This window comes from Panthera tigris, chromosome B1 (genome assembly GCF_018350195.1).
Source record: "Panthera tigris isolate Pti1 chromosome B1, P.tigris_Pti1_mat1.1, whole genome shotgun sequence".
Taxonomy (NCBI): Eukaryota; Metazoa; Chordata; class Mammalia; order Carnivora; family Felidae; genus Panthera; species Panthera tigris.
In genome coordinates this window covers 30814781-30831320 of record NC_056663.1, presented here as the reverse complement: position 1 = coordinate 30831320, position 16540 = coordinate 30814781, and the positions used below count along the sequence as shown (strand labels likewise).

General features: G+C 41.4%; 1 protein-coding gene across 6 annotated transcripts in view; it reads left to right on the top strand.

Moving 5' to 3' along the window:
* Positions 1–16540, top strand: part of FUT10 (fucosyltransferase 10) — an 83721-nt gene that overhangs the window by 65739 nt on the left and 1442 nt on the right. For all 6 annotated transcript variants that reach the window (XM_042983173.1, XM_042983171.1, XM_042983172.1 and 3 more), the window contains one exon: positions 6309–7144. In XM_042983173.1, coding sequence (XP_042839107.1) covers positions 6309–7144 — 836 coding nt within the window. The remainder of the gene's footprint in view (positions 1–6308; positions 7145–16540) is intronic.

Here is a 16540-nt window from a genome sequence, read left to right as displayed (position 1 = left end):
TTTGGTCAGAGAGGGAGCTTTTGTCAGGACAGAGCTTGGACTTACAGGTTCAGGTGTCCATGTCTGTGTCACAGGGTCCCTCATGGTGTGGCTCAGAGCCAGGGGCAGAAGGAAAAGGGGCCAGGCACCCTGGCGTTCCGGCTTGGAACCCTGAGGAATCTGAGAGGTCTCAGTTTGAACCTGACTGCCCAGCCACCGGTTCGTTTGCAAGAGTCTAAAAGGCTGATGCCTGAAGGGATGGGGCAGAGATTGTCTGATGGGGACTCTCAGCTGAGCAACTCAGGAGCTTCAGGAGGCACCTGGACAGTGGGGGTGGGGAGGGACAAGACCCAGGACAGGCCACGAGGGAGCCCCTCCCCCCCACCAAAGAGGAAAGGAAAATGGCGTCTAGCCTGGGGTGGTGCTGACTGAGTGGAAGGGAAGGCCTGGGGGTTAGGTGAGGCTGTCTGCGAGCCAGGGAGAACCTTTCCCTTCTCTTTTCACCCTGTGCCAGGCCCCAGTGAGAATCACGACCTATGGTAGAAAACGGTGTCGATTTTGAATATACGTTCTCCACATTTGGTGTGAACTGTGACTTTGCACATTAAAAAATATATATATCCATGAATGGGGGCGCCTGGATGGCTCAGTCGGTTGAGCGTCCGACTTTGGCTCAGGTCACGATCTGATGGCTCATGGGTTCGTGCCCCACATCGGGCTCTGTGCTGACAGCTCTGAGTCTGGAGCCTGCTTCGGATTCTGTGTCTCCCTCTCTCTGCCCCTCCTCCACTCAACTCTCTTTCTGTCTCTTCCTCAAAAATAAACATTACAATTTCTTTTTAAATCTTAAAAGAAAATCCAGGAATGTATATATGTTAAGGTGGAAGGATCAAAGATCCAACACTCAGAATGATTTACAGGTGCTGAACGTTTAGGCATATGGTACTCCGGACCCCGTTTTTTACTCTTGCCTCAGGCTCTGCACCGCCAGGAAGGGGCTGCAAAGTTGCTGACTGGCCTAGAGCACAGGCCCAGTTAGGGGGCGTGAGAAGTTTCCAGGCCCAGGGGCAGATGGACAGATGCCTGATTGAACATGTGCGATTGAGAGAGGGCTACACGACATAGAATCGATAAGGAGCAGGTAGGACTCATGAAGAGAGGTGGTGGAGAAGAGGGGGAGAAGATGGGTCTAGAAGCTAGTACAGGAGTGCTTGGAGTCCAGTGGCCTGCCCACACACCCCGACTGGGCTGGAACCAGGCCATCTGCAGAGGTGCATGTATGGCACCCTTCCTGCCTTTAGTTAGAATTTAGCCTGGGGTGATCGGGGTCTTTCCCAGGTGCCAGCATCATTCTTTCACATTAAAAAAATTTTTTTTACTGTTTATTTTTGAGAGAGAGACAGAGCATGAACATGGGCGGAGGGTGGGGGTAGCACAGAGAGAGAGGAAGACACAGAATCCGAAGCAGGCTCCAGGCTCTGAGATGTCAGCACAGAGCCTGACGTGGGGCTGGAACCCATGAGCCATGAGATCGTGACCTGAGCCCAAGTTAGATGCTCAACCAACTGAGCCACCCAGGTGCCCCGCTTTCACATTTGGAGTTAGCCCTCAGAACCTTAGAGAAAATACATGACCTGATGGGGTTGTGTGGGTAAGTCAAGAAAGTTCACGTGAAACGGCTTTAAAAATAGCAACAAACTACGAAAATTCTGGGTGGTAATATGTGGCCTAAATTGTTTTTCCCCAAGAGCTTTCCTATATTGAGGTATTCTTTGTGGGGCACACAGTTTTATGTTAGAGTTGTCTTTAAAAGCAGGGATTACTAGGGTGTCTGGGTGGCTCAGTCGGTTAAATGTCCCACTTTGGCTCAGGTCATGATCTCACGGTTGGTGAATTCGAGCCCTGCTTCAGGTTCTGTGCTGACAGCTTGGAGCCTGGAGCCTGCTTCGAATTCTATGTCTCCCTCCCTCTCTCTCTGCCCCTCCCCTCCACACACTCGGTCTCTCTCTCTCTCTCAAAAATGAATAAACGTAAAAAAACTTTAAAAGAAAATAAAATCAGGGATTACTTCTGAAGGACATTTTGAGGGGGCACTTTTCTTTTCCTAATAAGGTATATGTTCTCCCCGAGCAAGCTGGGTTTAAGCCAGGTAATGTTTTGGTGGGGGTACCTGGGAGCACCACGAGCAAATCGTTCAAAAGAATCAAGCGTTGTAGTGGGGCCACTGATCTTTCCGGTCCTTTAGCATTAGCCAGTCGGAAAATTCTGCTCCCCACTAGAGGTTTCAGCTCCAGATAAATGATTCAAACTTCGTTAGTAGAGTGCGGCTAATAATACGTGTTGCCTTCTGTTTTCACCAGTCTGGGTAGGAATAACAAAAAAAGAGTTTGTGTGCTTGCAGAAGGGAAGGAGCACATAAACATATCGTAAAGTATAGTCGGTCTTCTGCTTGTCTGCCACTCCAAATTCAGCCTCCGCAGTTAGCAATCTGGCACCATTTGCCAGCATTAATTTGATTCCATTTGTATTCCAAGTTGCAATTCCCTTTACAGTGCACTTTAGTGCTTAAGATCTATTTGTCAGCTGTTATTTAAAGGAGCGAATAAATTTTTCAGTATGCAGTAAACGCAAAATAACCCAGAGAAATGAAAGTTTGAATCCGAAGTTGTTAAACGGGAGAGCCAGTGAAGAGGACTGTGTAAAACTAGTGAGCTAATGGCATGCAAGTTAGTCATGTTTTTATGGATTTGCCATAGTTGAATTGCCTTTGATTTCTTTAAACGTTCCAACTCTTGGGGCGCCTGGGTGGCTCAGTTGGTTGAGCATCTGACTCTTGATTTCTGCTCAGGTCACTATCTTACAGTTCGTGGGTTTAAGCCCTGAGTAGGGCTCTGTGTTGACAGTGGATCCTGCTTGGGATTCTCTCTCTCTCTCTCTCTCTCTCTTTCTCTCTCTCTCTGCCCCTCTCCTGTTCACACACTCTGTCTCTCTCTCTCTCAAAATAAATAAATAAACTTAAAAAAATAAGGAATGTTCCAACTCTTGTTATAGTGGGTATTGCCCTAGAGTTGGAGAGGAGTAAGGAACTCAGTTGTTTCCTGAGCCACCTATAGAAATTGTTCAGTATCATCATTCATATTCTATAAATTTTTTTATGTTTATTTATTTCTGAGACAGAGACTGAGCATGAGTGGGGGAGGGGCAGAGGGAGAGGGAGACACAGAACCAGAAGCAGGCTCCAGGCTCTGAGCTGTCAGCACACAGCCCGACGCAGGGCTTGAACTCACAAACCGTGAGATCATGACCTGAGCCAAAGTTGGATGCTCAACCGACTGAGCCACCCAGGCGCCCCATCATTCATATTCTAGACCGTGATACCCTCAGTGAAATATGGTGGACCCTTGAACAATGCAGGTGTTAGGGGCACCACACCCCACACAGTCGAAAAATCTGCGTCTAACTTTGGAACCCCCAAAACTTAACTACTACTAATAGCCTGCTGTTCGCTGGAAGCCTGAAAGATAATATGAACAGTCAGTTAACACATATTTTGTATATTATACGTATCATATACTGTATTCTTACAATAAAGTTAGCCAGAAGAAAAGAAAATGGCTATTAAGAAAAACATAAAAGAAAATACATTCACACTATTATACTGTGTTTGTTGAAAACAAATCCACAGGTAAGTGGACCCACAAAGTTCAGGTCTGTGTTGTTCCAGGATCAGCTGTAGTTTAGGGCTTTTATGGTTCTTATTTCAGTCTTCTTGAGTGTTGACCATCTGAAGCTGTAGGTTTAGGGAAGGAGCTCACTGGGCAAAATGCCATCTTTTTTAAAATCTTCCCCAGAGAATTTTAGTGTGGAAGAATCTGATTAAAAGCCTACTTTAATATGATTTTGTGTGTGTCTGTTGTGTATGTGTTTTAGGGAAGTAGCTAGAAAATACTTTTTAAGGTAAAAAAATAATGGGAAATGTTTCTGGGAAGTTAGGTCCCTTTAACTTTCCTCTCTGTTAAAAAGGTATTCCCGCACTTTTAAAGATGGCGTCACTCCTGCAAACTAAACAATTCAGATGGATGTCCTAGAACCTCACACTCTCGTTTTTCAAAAGCCATGTTCTTTTTTAGAGCATGAACATACATGGATGTATCTTGCTTAGATTCCACAGGCTTGTTTTACTACTAAATATTGCATATGCACGGAACCCCGTGCTCTTCTCCCCTTCCTTCCTTTATCAGGGTTCCAGTAGAACTTGGCTACCGAGCTGGCAAGCCCTCGTTACAGTGAATGAAGGGTTCATAATTGCTACCAGTCTCAAGTCCCATTCATGTTATGAATACAATCTGAGTGGACCTAGAAACTGGCCACAGAAAGATCTAGCCAGAGCTGGTTTTGGTGCCTGTTACCCTTAACTAATGTGGACGAGCAGAGATGATGCTCAGGCCATCTCCATTCTCTGAAGCACAGGAGGCAGGCGTTGTGTCCTGCTGCTGTCCTGTTCTTTGGATCTTTGCCGTGGCACAGCCAGGGCGAGGCAAATAAAGAGTCACCTGCGTGCCATATAGCAGCAGCCGCCAGCCACTGGTGTCTGACCCACTCACTCAAGACACCTGTGCCTGCCCCCCTCCCGAGTTAAGTGTGGACCCACTTCTGTTCTAATCATACGCCACCAATCTTAATCTTGTATCTTGATCACTGTCTCCGACTCCTGTGGATTGGACTCCAGTTCTTCTCTCCCAGTTAAACAGCCTTGATTCCTGTTATGCCTTCAGTGGAAACTTAATGCTCTAACTCAAGTTCCTGCGTTCCTGGTCCTGTTGGTGACCAGTTGACCAGCAACCACTTCATGTGTGAATGGCCTTTCTTCTCAAATTCTCTACTCTTTCACATCTTCAAGTTTGTCGGTTAACTTTTGCTGACCACCTAAGTCTACGTGTCATTAAATTCCCGGTGTGTATGTAGGTGAGCATTTTTTTGGTTTTTTAATGTTTATTATTTTCGAGAGACAGAGCATGAGCAGGGGAGGGGAGGGGAGGGGCAGAGAGAGAGAGAGAGAGGAAGACATAGAATCCGAAGCAGGCTCCAGGCTCTGAGCTGTCAGCACAGAGCCTGATGCGGGGCTCAAAACCCACAAACCATGAGATCATGACCTGAGCCGAAGTGGGATGCTTAACTGACTGAGCCACCCAGGCGCCCCAGTCTTACTTGATCTTTAATTGTTTAAAAGCCTTTCGTGATTAAATGACTTCTTGCTGTAGTGTTGGCACCAAAGAGTATATATTTATTTGAGAGAGTGTGTACCAGCATTAAACAATTAATTTTTATGAATTCTACTAGAGAATATGTTTTGTTCCTCTGGAAGCATTTCTTTGGGCTTTTTTTCTTTTTTTCCCCTGCAGATAGATTTTTTTTTTTTTTTTTTTGCCATTTCCTTACATTTAAAAACTCAAATCAGGGGCCACAAAATCATCAGTGTCAGGAACACTTTAGAAATTCTGTTACATATTGTGGTATTGTGTTAATCCTTTCTCGGTTATAGAAATAGCTTCTTCCTGATTGAGTCTGCATCCAAGATGTCAGGAAACAACTGCTTACCACATCCATCACTTCTGTCTGCACAGGATCGTGTTTCAAAGGTTTCCCAATTAATCCTGTGGAAGTTAGAATCACTCATAATTATAATCCTGTTATGCCTTCTTTATTTCTTGATGCGCTTGTTAATTAACGTCCATCCAGCAGCGGTCTGTAGCATGGTGCTATTATTGGCTGTTTTGTCTTTAACAGCCTCTTTTCTACCATTTTGACTAAGATTGATTCACTGCACTTTGTTGAAATCGATCATTTTGGATGAAAAAAAATATCTATACCATATATTCATTCTGGCTACTTTTGCGTGATTTCACTTTTTTTCAGTCCATCAATGCCAAGCTGGTTGCTTACCCCTTTTTGGCTTCCTTTCTCTTGCTCTTTTCTTTTTTAAGAACTGTCTATCTCTTTCTTTCTCCTGCCCTCTCTGAGACAACACCTCTGGGGAGAAAAGCCAATTGGCGGAGGCAGCAGAATAAATTCTCATTTCAGAACCAGGCTACACACTAGTCCCATTTCTCTTTTTATAAAATCAGGAAGAGGGTCCCTCTGCTTGGTGATCCTCCCCCTGAACAGTCTCTAGGGTGACAGCGTCATGACTGACTGCGAGGCACTTTGCAAGTGCTGTAGCGTCCTTCATTATAGCCTCAAACTCCTCTGTATTCTAATCTCACCAGGTAGACTCCAGACGAGCACTAAAATTCTTGCGCACATACTAACATTTTCTTTTCTTCTTCCAGGCACTGACTTTAACATAGATAGCTTACCTCTGCCTCGGAAGGCCCATCACGACTGGGCCCTTTTTCACGAAGAGTCTCCGAAAAATAATTACAAGCTCTTTCACAAGCCAGTCATCACCTTGTTCAACTACACTGCCACGTTCAGCCGACATTCCCACTTGCCACTGACCACCCAGTACTTGGAGGGCGTAGAAGTCCTGAAGTCACTCAGATACCTGGTCCCTTTGCGGTCCAAGAACATCCTTCGAAGAAGACTTGCTCCACTGGTGTATGTCCAGTCAGACTGTGACCCGCCATCAGACAGGGACAGCTATGTTCGAGAACTGATGACTCATGTTGAGGTGGATTCCTATGGTGAGTGTTTACGAAACAAGGATCTCCCTCCGCAGCTAAAAAATCCAGCTTCCATGGATGCTGATGGCTTTTATAAGATCATTGCACAGTATAAGTTTATCCTTGCCTTCGAGAATGCGGTGTGTGACGACTACATCACTGAGAAGTTCTGGAGACCTCTGAAACTGGGGGTGGTCCCTGTGTATTATGGGTCCCCCAGCATTGCTGACTGGCTCCCAAGTAATAGAAGTGCTATTCTCGTGTCTGAATTTGCTCACCCTAGAGAACTGGCAAGTTACATCAGACAACTGGATCACGACGACAGACTGTATGAGGCCTACATAGAATGGAAGCTGAAGGGTGAGGTCTCGAATCAGCGACTTCTCACAGCACTCAAGGAACGGAAGTGGGGAGTACAAGACGTCCACCAGGACAACTACATCGATGCATTTGAGTGCATGGTGTGCAGCAAGGTGTGGGATAATATCCGGCTTCAGGAGAAGGTGAGAGAATCAAGGTTTGGCGAAGAGGCTCTAGGAGAGCCATCTCGATGGCTTCTGACATTTTGCATCCTTTTTTTAAAAAAAGTTATTATTATTATTATGTTTTAAAGTTTATTTATTTTGAGAGAGAGCAGGAGGGGCAGAGAGAGAGGGAAAGAGAAGAGAATCCCACACAGGCTCTGTACTGTCAGCACAGAGCCCGACACGGCACTCAAACTCAACAAACCACAAGATGGTGACCTGAGCCAAACCCAAGAGTCGGATGCTTAACAGACTGAGCCACCCAGGCGCTCCGCCATTTTGTATCCTTCTGTAGCGGCCCCTTCGTACTCCTTTTCATTCCCATTAGAGAGACCAGGCTCTGCAGGAAGGTGAATATTTCATTCCTCTCCTTTGAGGACTTCATTCCTCATGAAGTTTACTAGTCCTGTCCTTCTTCCCGAAGGCCTTAAACTCCCCTTTATTGTTTCTTCTGAAGGACACCATGCTGCAGGTGCTGGGCAGTGATAGAAGCAGGCTAGAGGAGAGGGAAGAAAATAATAAAAAATGGGAAAGTTCTAAATCTCATCCACATTGTCAGGTCTTTAACTTTTCCATCAGTGCTCTAGTTTCTGTCAGACTCCTTACACATTTGCCTCACAGGCTACTGCTTGGAAACTTATTTTCATTTCACATGTGCAATCTAACACCTCTCTCTCTCTCTCTCTCTCTCTCTCTCTCTCTTTCTTTCTTTCTCATTCTTGCTCTTTCTCTTTCTGGCACATGCTTATTAATATAGGGAAAATATTCAAATAATGATGGAATAACCCTTAAAATATTTCTTTTTCTTAAACTATTATAAAGAAATTTCTTAGTAATGTCTTCAAATTTCTTGATGCTCCTGGGAATGGTCTCACTTTATATATAACTAAATTTGTTAGAAGGTAGCTTATTGAAAGAAAGAGAAAGATTAGTTTAATTTACCTTTGAAATTAAAAGAGAGTGGTGCCCAGGTGGCTCAGTCAGCCCCTAAAAGTCAGCCAACTTTGGCTCAGGTCATGACCTTGCGATTCATGGTTTCGAGCCCCGTGTCGGGCTCTGTGCTGACAGCTCAGAGCCTGGAGCCTGCTTCGGATTCTGTGTCTCCCTCTCTCTCTCTGCTCCTCCCCTGCTCACACTCTGTCTGTCTGTCTCTCTCTCAAATAAATAAATGTTTAAAAAAATTGAAAAAAAAAAGAAATTAAAGAAGAAATGAGATGGCCCACTTATACTATACTACTTGGCCATCACTCATCAGTCCCTTGTCCTACTCCCATATACATGTAACGTTTCATCTAAGTTCTCTGGACGCAAACAATTTTTGTTAAATACTGAAATGTTTATTTTGGACAGCATATTAATTTCAGGTCAGACATAAACCTGAACAGTTCATTGAATTATTTTTGTGTATTGTATAGATAAGGCTCTCATATGAGAAATGTATGTATTTTTAGACAAATTTTAAAATATTTGAAAGATTATTTTCCTCATTTTAACTAGTATAAAAATTTAAATTGTTTTATCTGGTTTTATATAACAAAGATTTACTCATAAAATCATTTCTTTTAAGCCAAGTGACTTGGTTGCTGCACAAACACTATTACATCATCCTTCTCAGAGAATGCATCCTGACTGGCAACGACTTCCTCTTTGACCTAAGTTACAGGGCCAAGTTACAGCAAAAACCAAAATCCGCACACTGCAGAAAACGTGAAAAAGTAGAGACCACATTAATTACCCATGCCATCCTAATTACTTATTCTGAAAGTCTGTTAAAGCAGAAAACAGAACTTCTGAGGGTGGTGATTTGCCCGGGGCTGCCGAACAAGATCCGTGCCAGGCTTGGACATGACACTCACAGAAAACCAAAGAACCCCACAAGCCCTAACTGTGTCCGCACCTCACAGACGCCCTTTTGGAGTGATTGCTGGGGACTGGAAGAGAGCGCATGACGACGTTGGTGGATAGCTTTGTAAAAGTTATAGGAGAATGTGTATATTCCTGCATTTCCAAAAAAACAGCTAACTGTGGTATTTCCGAGTGCCTGAAGGTGATGTAATTACATGTCCTTCTCTTTGGAGTCTTTGAAGAAAAGTAGATGGAGTAGGCTGTCCTTTGGCGTGTTCTTATTCCTCCCCGAGAAGTGGTCAGTGAGGATGATTAAAAGGCTTTGCTTGCATTTCAATGGATGCGCTACAGTTCTCAAATGCTAATGTGCTCATTATTGAAAAGCAGAACAAAATGTACCGTGAAAGTAAATTAAAAGGGTATTAAGACCGGTTCTTTACTCTGGCATTTATTCATTTGTTTTACAAGATTTGTTACAGCTTCCATATGCCATGCCTTAAAGTAAGCTGCTTATATATGTTTCTTCACTTTTTCTCTTTCAGCCAAGGAAAAGCTAAAAGAAATAATTTGATTTCCTCTGACTCTGATTATTTTTCATCTTGTGGCTGGCAATAATTTAATCATTGTATTTGGATGTAGAAACTACCGTAAGAATATCAAATGTATCTCCCCTTTCTCTACTCTGCTTCTCCCCTGCTCTCCCTCCCCACAGACCTAGTGAGTTATCTATTGCTGTGTGAATAATAATGTCACAGACTTAGTGGCTTAAAAACCACACATATTTATCATCTCACGGTTTCTTGTGGGTTAGCTCATGGCTTAAGCGGGTCCCCCGGAAGCCTGCAATCAAAGTATCAGTCAGGGCCGGGTGTTCACCCGGAGGCTCAACTGGGGACAAGTCTGCTTCTAAACTCACATGCTTGTTGGCAGATTCAGTTCCTACAGGCTGTAGGACTGAGGGCTTCAAGTTGCTCGTTGGCTGGAGGCCGGAGGCTGCCCTTGGCTCTGAGAGGCCACTACATTCCTCGTCCATGCGGGCTTCCCCAGCATGGCTGCTTACTTCCTCAAAGCCAGCAAGGGAGTGAGAGAGTTCAGCAAGATCAGTGCTGCAACCAGCATATATGATCGTGTGCACACAATCACATACATTCTCTCACCTTTGCCGTATTTTATTGGTTAGAAAACAAGTGAAGATACCTTGCACGCTCAAGAGGAAAGGAATACAAGGGCATGAATACCAGGAGGCAGAAATCACGGGGGCCATCTGGAGTCTGTCCACCACACCTGTTGAATCTGAGTAGGCTTGTTCTCTATGGTGTTTGCTTTATTTACCCCATGTAGGGGGAAGTCTTTCGGTATTGAATTGACTTTAGTCTGTAAAAGAACATTTACCGATACACCATCCTGACCTCAAAAAGGCCATAATAGGGGAGACAGCATATAATCGTCAGAGATCTAACTTCACAGGGGATAAGCTTTTAAAAAATTAGCTTTGAGATATAATTGATATACAATAAACTGCACATATTTAAAATGCGTGGTTTGATTAGTTATGACCTACACCTGTGAAACCATCACCCCAATCAAGATGACAAACATTTCTGTCCTCCCCAGGAGTTTCCTCAAGTCCCTCTTTAATCCATCCTCTCTCCACCCCCTTTCTCAGGCAGCCACACATCTGCTTTTTGCCACTTCTGACAAAGAAGCTAAGGCACTTTTCTAGAATTTTATGTAAATGGAATCCTGTAATGATTCTCTTTTGTGTCTGGCTTCTTTCTATCCACATGATAATGTTGACATTCATCCACAACACTGCGTATCAACAGTTCCTTTCTCTTCATGTTGAAGTTCGCACATGCCAAAATGGCCTTATCCATTCAGCTGTTGATGGACATTTGAGTTGTTTTCAGTTTCTGGCTATTACAAAATAAAGCTGCCTCGAACATTCACGTACAAGTCTTTGCGTGGACGTATGTTTTCATTTGTCTTCTATAAATACCTAGGCAAGGAATGGCTAGGTCATATGGTAGATGTCTGTTAAACATTTTGAGAAATTACCAGATTGTTTTCCAAAGTTACTCTGCCGTACATCCCCACCATCATTGCATGGGAGTTGCATTCATTAACAGTCGGTGTGGTCAGTCGTAGTTTTTGCCATTTTGCTGGGTGCATAGTGGTATCTCACTGTGATTTAATTTACATTTCTCAGCAACTAATGATTTTGAGTATTTTTTAAATGGCTTATTTGCCATCAATATCTTTGGCAATACGTCTCTTCAAATCTTTGCTCATTTAAAAAAGATTGAGTTATTCTTGTTATTCTTGAGTGGTGACAGTTCTTCATATATTTTGAACAAATAACAGATGTTTTCTTCCAGTCTTTGGGTTTTTCCATTTTCATAACAGTGTCTTTGAAGGTGTAAAAGGTTTTAATTTTGATAAAGTCCAGCACATCATTTTTTTTCTTTTATATTTGTGTGTTTTGTGTCCTATATAAAAATATTTGTGTAACCCAAGGTCACTAAGATGTGCTTCTGTTTTATTCTAGAAATGTTGTGGTTTTAGCTTTTACACTTGGGTCTGTTTTCCACTTAGAGTTAATTTTTGTAATGCAGTGTGGTGTAAGAGTTGAGGTTTGTATATTTGGATGTCCAATAGGATCGGCACCATTACTGGAAAGATTATTTTTTCATGATTGAATTACCTTGTTGTTTTTTTCTAAACTCAATTGGCCATATATATATATATATATATATATATATATGGGTTAATTTCTGGACTGATCAATATGTCTGTATTTAAGTACTGTAGCTTCATAATAAGTGTTAAAATGAGATAGTGTCAATCTTCCAACCTTGTTCTTTTTCAAAATTATTTTCACCATTTTAGGTCTTTTGCTTTAATATATAAATTTTAGAGTCAGTTTGCCAATTTATATGAGAATGCTTGATAGCATTTTCATTGTGATTGTGTTGAATGTAAGTATCAATTTTGGGAGAATTGACAACAATATTGAGACATTTAACCCATAAGAATGATATATCTATCCATTTAACTCTTCTTTAATTTCTCTAGACATTATTTTGTAATTTCTTGTGTACAGGTTTTTTTATAACTCTTTACTCAAATTTATCACTAAGTAGTTCACATTTTTTGATACCATAATAAATGATATATATTTTTAAACTATATATTCTGATCATTTGTTGCTGGTATATAGAAAAAAAATTGATTTTGTACGTTGACTTCATAGACTGCAACCGTGTTCATTACTCTGATTAGTTCTGGTATCTTTTTTAAAGATTTCTTAGGATTTTTCTACATAAATGATCATGTCATTTATAAAAGAAGATGATTTTATCCCCATCTCCAATCTATTTGCCTTTTATTTCTTTCCCTTTTCTCCTTTACTGTACTAAGACCTTCATTATAACTTTGAAGAGTACTGTTGGGACCATAGTTCCCCATCATAGAGAGACTTGTTCTTCATCATTGTCTCATCATTGTTTTTCATCATCGTTTATGATATTAGCTGTAGGATTTTGGTTGATGCCCTTTATCAAATTGAGAAAGTTTCCTTCTGTTCTTACTTGATGAGGATTTTTTAGCATGAGTGGATATAGAATTTGTCAAATGATTTTCTGTCTCCATTGAGACAATCATGGTTTTCCTTCTTTATTTAATGATGAATTACAGTGATAATTTTCAAGGCTAAATGACCTTGCTTTCCTGAGATAAACTTCACTTGGTTATATTATCCTTCTTATTTATTGTTGGATTTGAATTGTTAAAATTTTTGTTAGGAATTTTTGCATCTATGTTCATGAGGTAGACTGGTCCATGTTTTTCTCCCAGTGCCTTGGCTAGTTTTCATATGTGGTAATGCTGCTCTCATGTTCCCTCTGCTCGTGTTTCCTGAGTTTGTGGAGATTTAGTATTATTTTTTCCTTAACTGTTTGTTGAATTTACCAGTAGGCCATCAAAGTTTTTTCCTTGTAGGAAGGTTTTTAAGTATAAATTGAATTGTTTTAATAGATACAAAGCTGTTCCTGTTATTCATCTCCTTTTGAGTGAGCTTTGGTAGATTGTGTCTTCTAAGGGATTTTTTTTTCATATTCTCCAAGTTGTCAAATTGACTAGCATACCATTGTCAGCATTCCTTTATTCTTTCAATATCTGTACTATCTGTATGTCACCTCTGTCATGTCTGATATTAATTTGTGTCTTTTTTTCATGATTAATCTACACAGAGATTTATCCATTTCATTGAGCTATTCAAATAATTAGCTTTTGATTTCATTATTTTTTTCTTTTGTTTTATATCTTAATTATTTCTGTTCCTTATTTTAATTTTTCTTTTTAAATTTTATTTATTTATTTAATATAATTTATTGCCATGTTGGCTAACATACACTGTATACAGTGTGCTTTTGGTTTTGAGGGTAGATTCCTGTGGTTCATCGCTTACATACAACACCCAGGGCTCATCCCAACAAGTGCTCTCCTCAATTTACCCTCTCCCACCATCAACCCTCAATTTGTTCTCTGTATTTAAGAGTCTCTTATGGTTTGCCTCCCTCTCTGTTTGTAACTCTTTTTTTCCACTTCCCTTCCCCCATGATCTTCAGTTAAGTTAATTTTTCTTAAATTGACTTAATTTGCTCATTTTCAAATTTAAGGTAGAAACTTGGGTCATTGATTTTAAACCTTTATGCTTTCATAATATACGTGTTTAATGCTATAAAATTCCTCTAATCACCACCTGAGCTACCTCCTACAAATTTAGGTTATTATATTAATGTTAATTCAGCTTAAAATATTTTCAGTCTTCTGCCCTGCTACCAGTCTCCCTCCTGAGCATCTGATGGAGGTCCATGGAAAAGAGCTTTTGAGTGGATTTGAACTCTTCCTTTGTGTCTGGGACTCCTAGGTATTCCAAACTGGCATGAAAACCCATACTTCACCTTTAAGAATTTGTTAAAAATGTAACTCGGGGCACTTGGGTGGCTCAGTCGGTTAAGTGTCCAACTCTTGATATTGGCTCAGGTCATGATCTCGCGGATGGTGAGATCGAGCCCTGCATTCCTGTCAGCACAGAGCCTGCTTGGGATTCACTCTCTCCTCTCTCTCTGCCTCTCTCTCTCTCTCTGTCTCTCTCTCTCTCTCAAAATAAATAAGTAAACATTTTTAAAAAATGTTAACTGATTTCTTATTACCTGTTGGTATGACGACCACCGCTTTCTCCGGTGTTCTGTCAAAGGTTAAACAAATCATGTATCCATCTCTCCCTGGAGGGGCTTGTCACTCTGGAATTCGGTTTACCTGGTTCCTGTGTGGTTTTGGTTCCCTGATGGCCTCAAGGAAAGTCGTGAATTTAGATTACCTGACTTTGTCCTTATTGTTAGAATAGGAACCATGTTCTCTTTGGAAGCAAAATATTTGTTAATCATACTTTAGAAACAGCTTGTTTTTCTGCCCAGGACCCCAGCTGGAAAGGCAATTTGAGATGCTGAAACTTAGTCACTTCCAAAATGTCATAACTATTTCATCAGACACACTTCCTTCAGGTCATACTGTGAACTATTTCTACAAGAACACTAGAGTTAAGAGTCCATTTCATAAGATTATTTTCTTTGTGATATCACCTCAGATGGAACTTTATCCTACACTGCTGAAAGGACTTTTGAGTGGGCAGGCACGCAAACAGATATCAGTACTGGCTTTCTCATGTAAACAGTGGCGCAGCACCAGGGTTGGGAAGGCCATCCAATGGTATGTGGTCAGTATGGCTACCAGCTGACTGGTTCTAGCATCGCGAACAAGCCATCTGCTGGTTATCTTGGAACATTTCCGGTGCTGGCGATTGCATCATTTTTCAGGGTAGCCCATTTTATCTTTTGTTAGTTTTGACAGTTATATGGTTCTTTCCTTGGAACCCGGACTTGCTTTCTCTAGTCCATTCTTAGTTACCTGCTTCTGGCTCTTTAGTTCAATGGGATGTAGCCTCGCATCTCCACATGTTAGTCAATAAATATGAGCGGTGACCTTTCAAAAGTTTGCATCCTCCTTTCTTGATTCTGTTCTGCTCTTGCTTCAAATATAATCTCTGACCAACCATAATCCCTCACTAAAGTAACCCCAATTTTGAGCCCACCTCTAGTTTTCTGGGGGAAAAAATGTATTGCTATTCAGACTTCCCAGCTTTTAAGTCTTAGCATTTCCTAATGGTTTGCTGTTTGGATTTGTGTTCTGGGTCTCTGTGCTGTGTTGTCTTGGTAAAGAAGTCTTGCCCTAGTTCCAGACCCTTTTAAGCCAAACTGCATGGTCATTTGTCAGTGGTCCTCAAGAGCAGAGAGGTATATCCTTCACTCTCTTCCAAACATGTTAATGCATTCAACTTAGAGTCCCTTCAGATGCTTAAAGGAAGCTTTATATGCATTCTAGGTCATCTTTTTTTGGGGCTATACCCTAGTATCTTCTCCTGTGCTTCCTATGGAAAGTTTAACAAAAAAGGGAATATGTTGATTCAACCACAGGTAGGCACCCAAATTGTTATATTTCCAAATTGGTTTTTCTACTCTGCTTTCTAAATTTGTGTTGGATGAGAATTCTAATTATTACAAACTCAATACATTATAAGCCCTGTTATCTTCGCATTCAAAATTTTTTTGGAAAAAGATACACATGCACATAGCTCAAAGTATTAAATAGTTCTGCAAAGTTAGTTTAAAAAAAAAAAAAAGAGCAGCCTTTAAGTTACCCCTTTTCTCCCTCCCCAGGAGCAATCTCTTACCACCACACTTAGCTAATTATTTTGGTATTTGCCCAATGTTTCTAACTAACATGCCGATACACTAATATTTTGATGTTTAAAAAAAGGGACCCTGAGAGCTCCCCTGCCCAGCATTTGAGGATTTTCCTTTCTTATCTTTTTCTATTGCGTGGACACCTCTATTTCTTGCATGCTTTCTCCCTTTTCCCGAGTTTGCGCTTCTGATTGATCCTACCCTTGGACAGCTTCTCGAGAAGGGGTACGTGAGGATGTCTGAAATGTCTTCATTTCACTCCAACATGGAAGCCATAGTTTCGCTGAGTGTAAACTATCAGTTTTCCTTAGAATGTGGGAGGCATTTTGCATCGCCTTTTAAAAAAAAAAACAACTTTTACTTTTGCAATGATTTTAAATTGGCGGAAGAGTTACTAAGATGGTACAGAGGTCCTGAACGCCCTTCACCTGGCCTCTCCTGTTGTCAACATTGCACATCATGACATGATAACGTGTCCGCGCTTGAGAAATTAACGTTGGCACACTGCTATTAACTCACCTGCAGACTTTAGTCGTATTTCACCCGTTTTTCCACCAACATCCTTTGTTCCAGGATTAAATCCAAGGTACCAGATTGAAATGAGCTCTCGTGTGTCCTTGGTCTTCTCCAAACTGTGACAGTCGTTCAGTTTCCTTATTTTTAATGACTTTGATGCTTTTAAAGAGCACTGGCCAATATTTTTGTAGACTGTCCCTCCATGGGT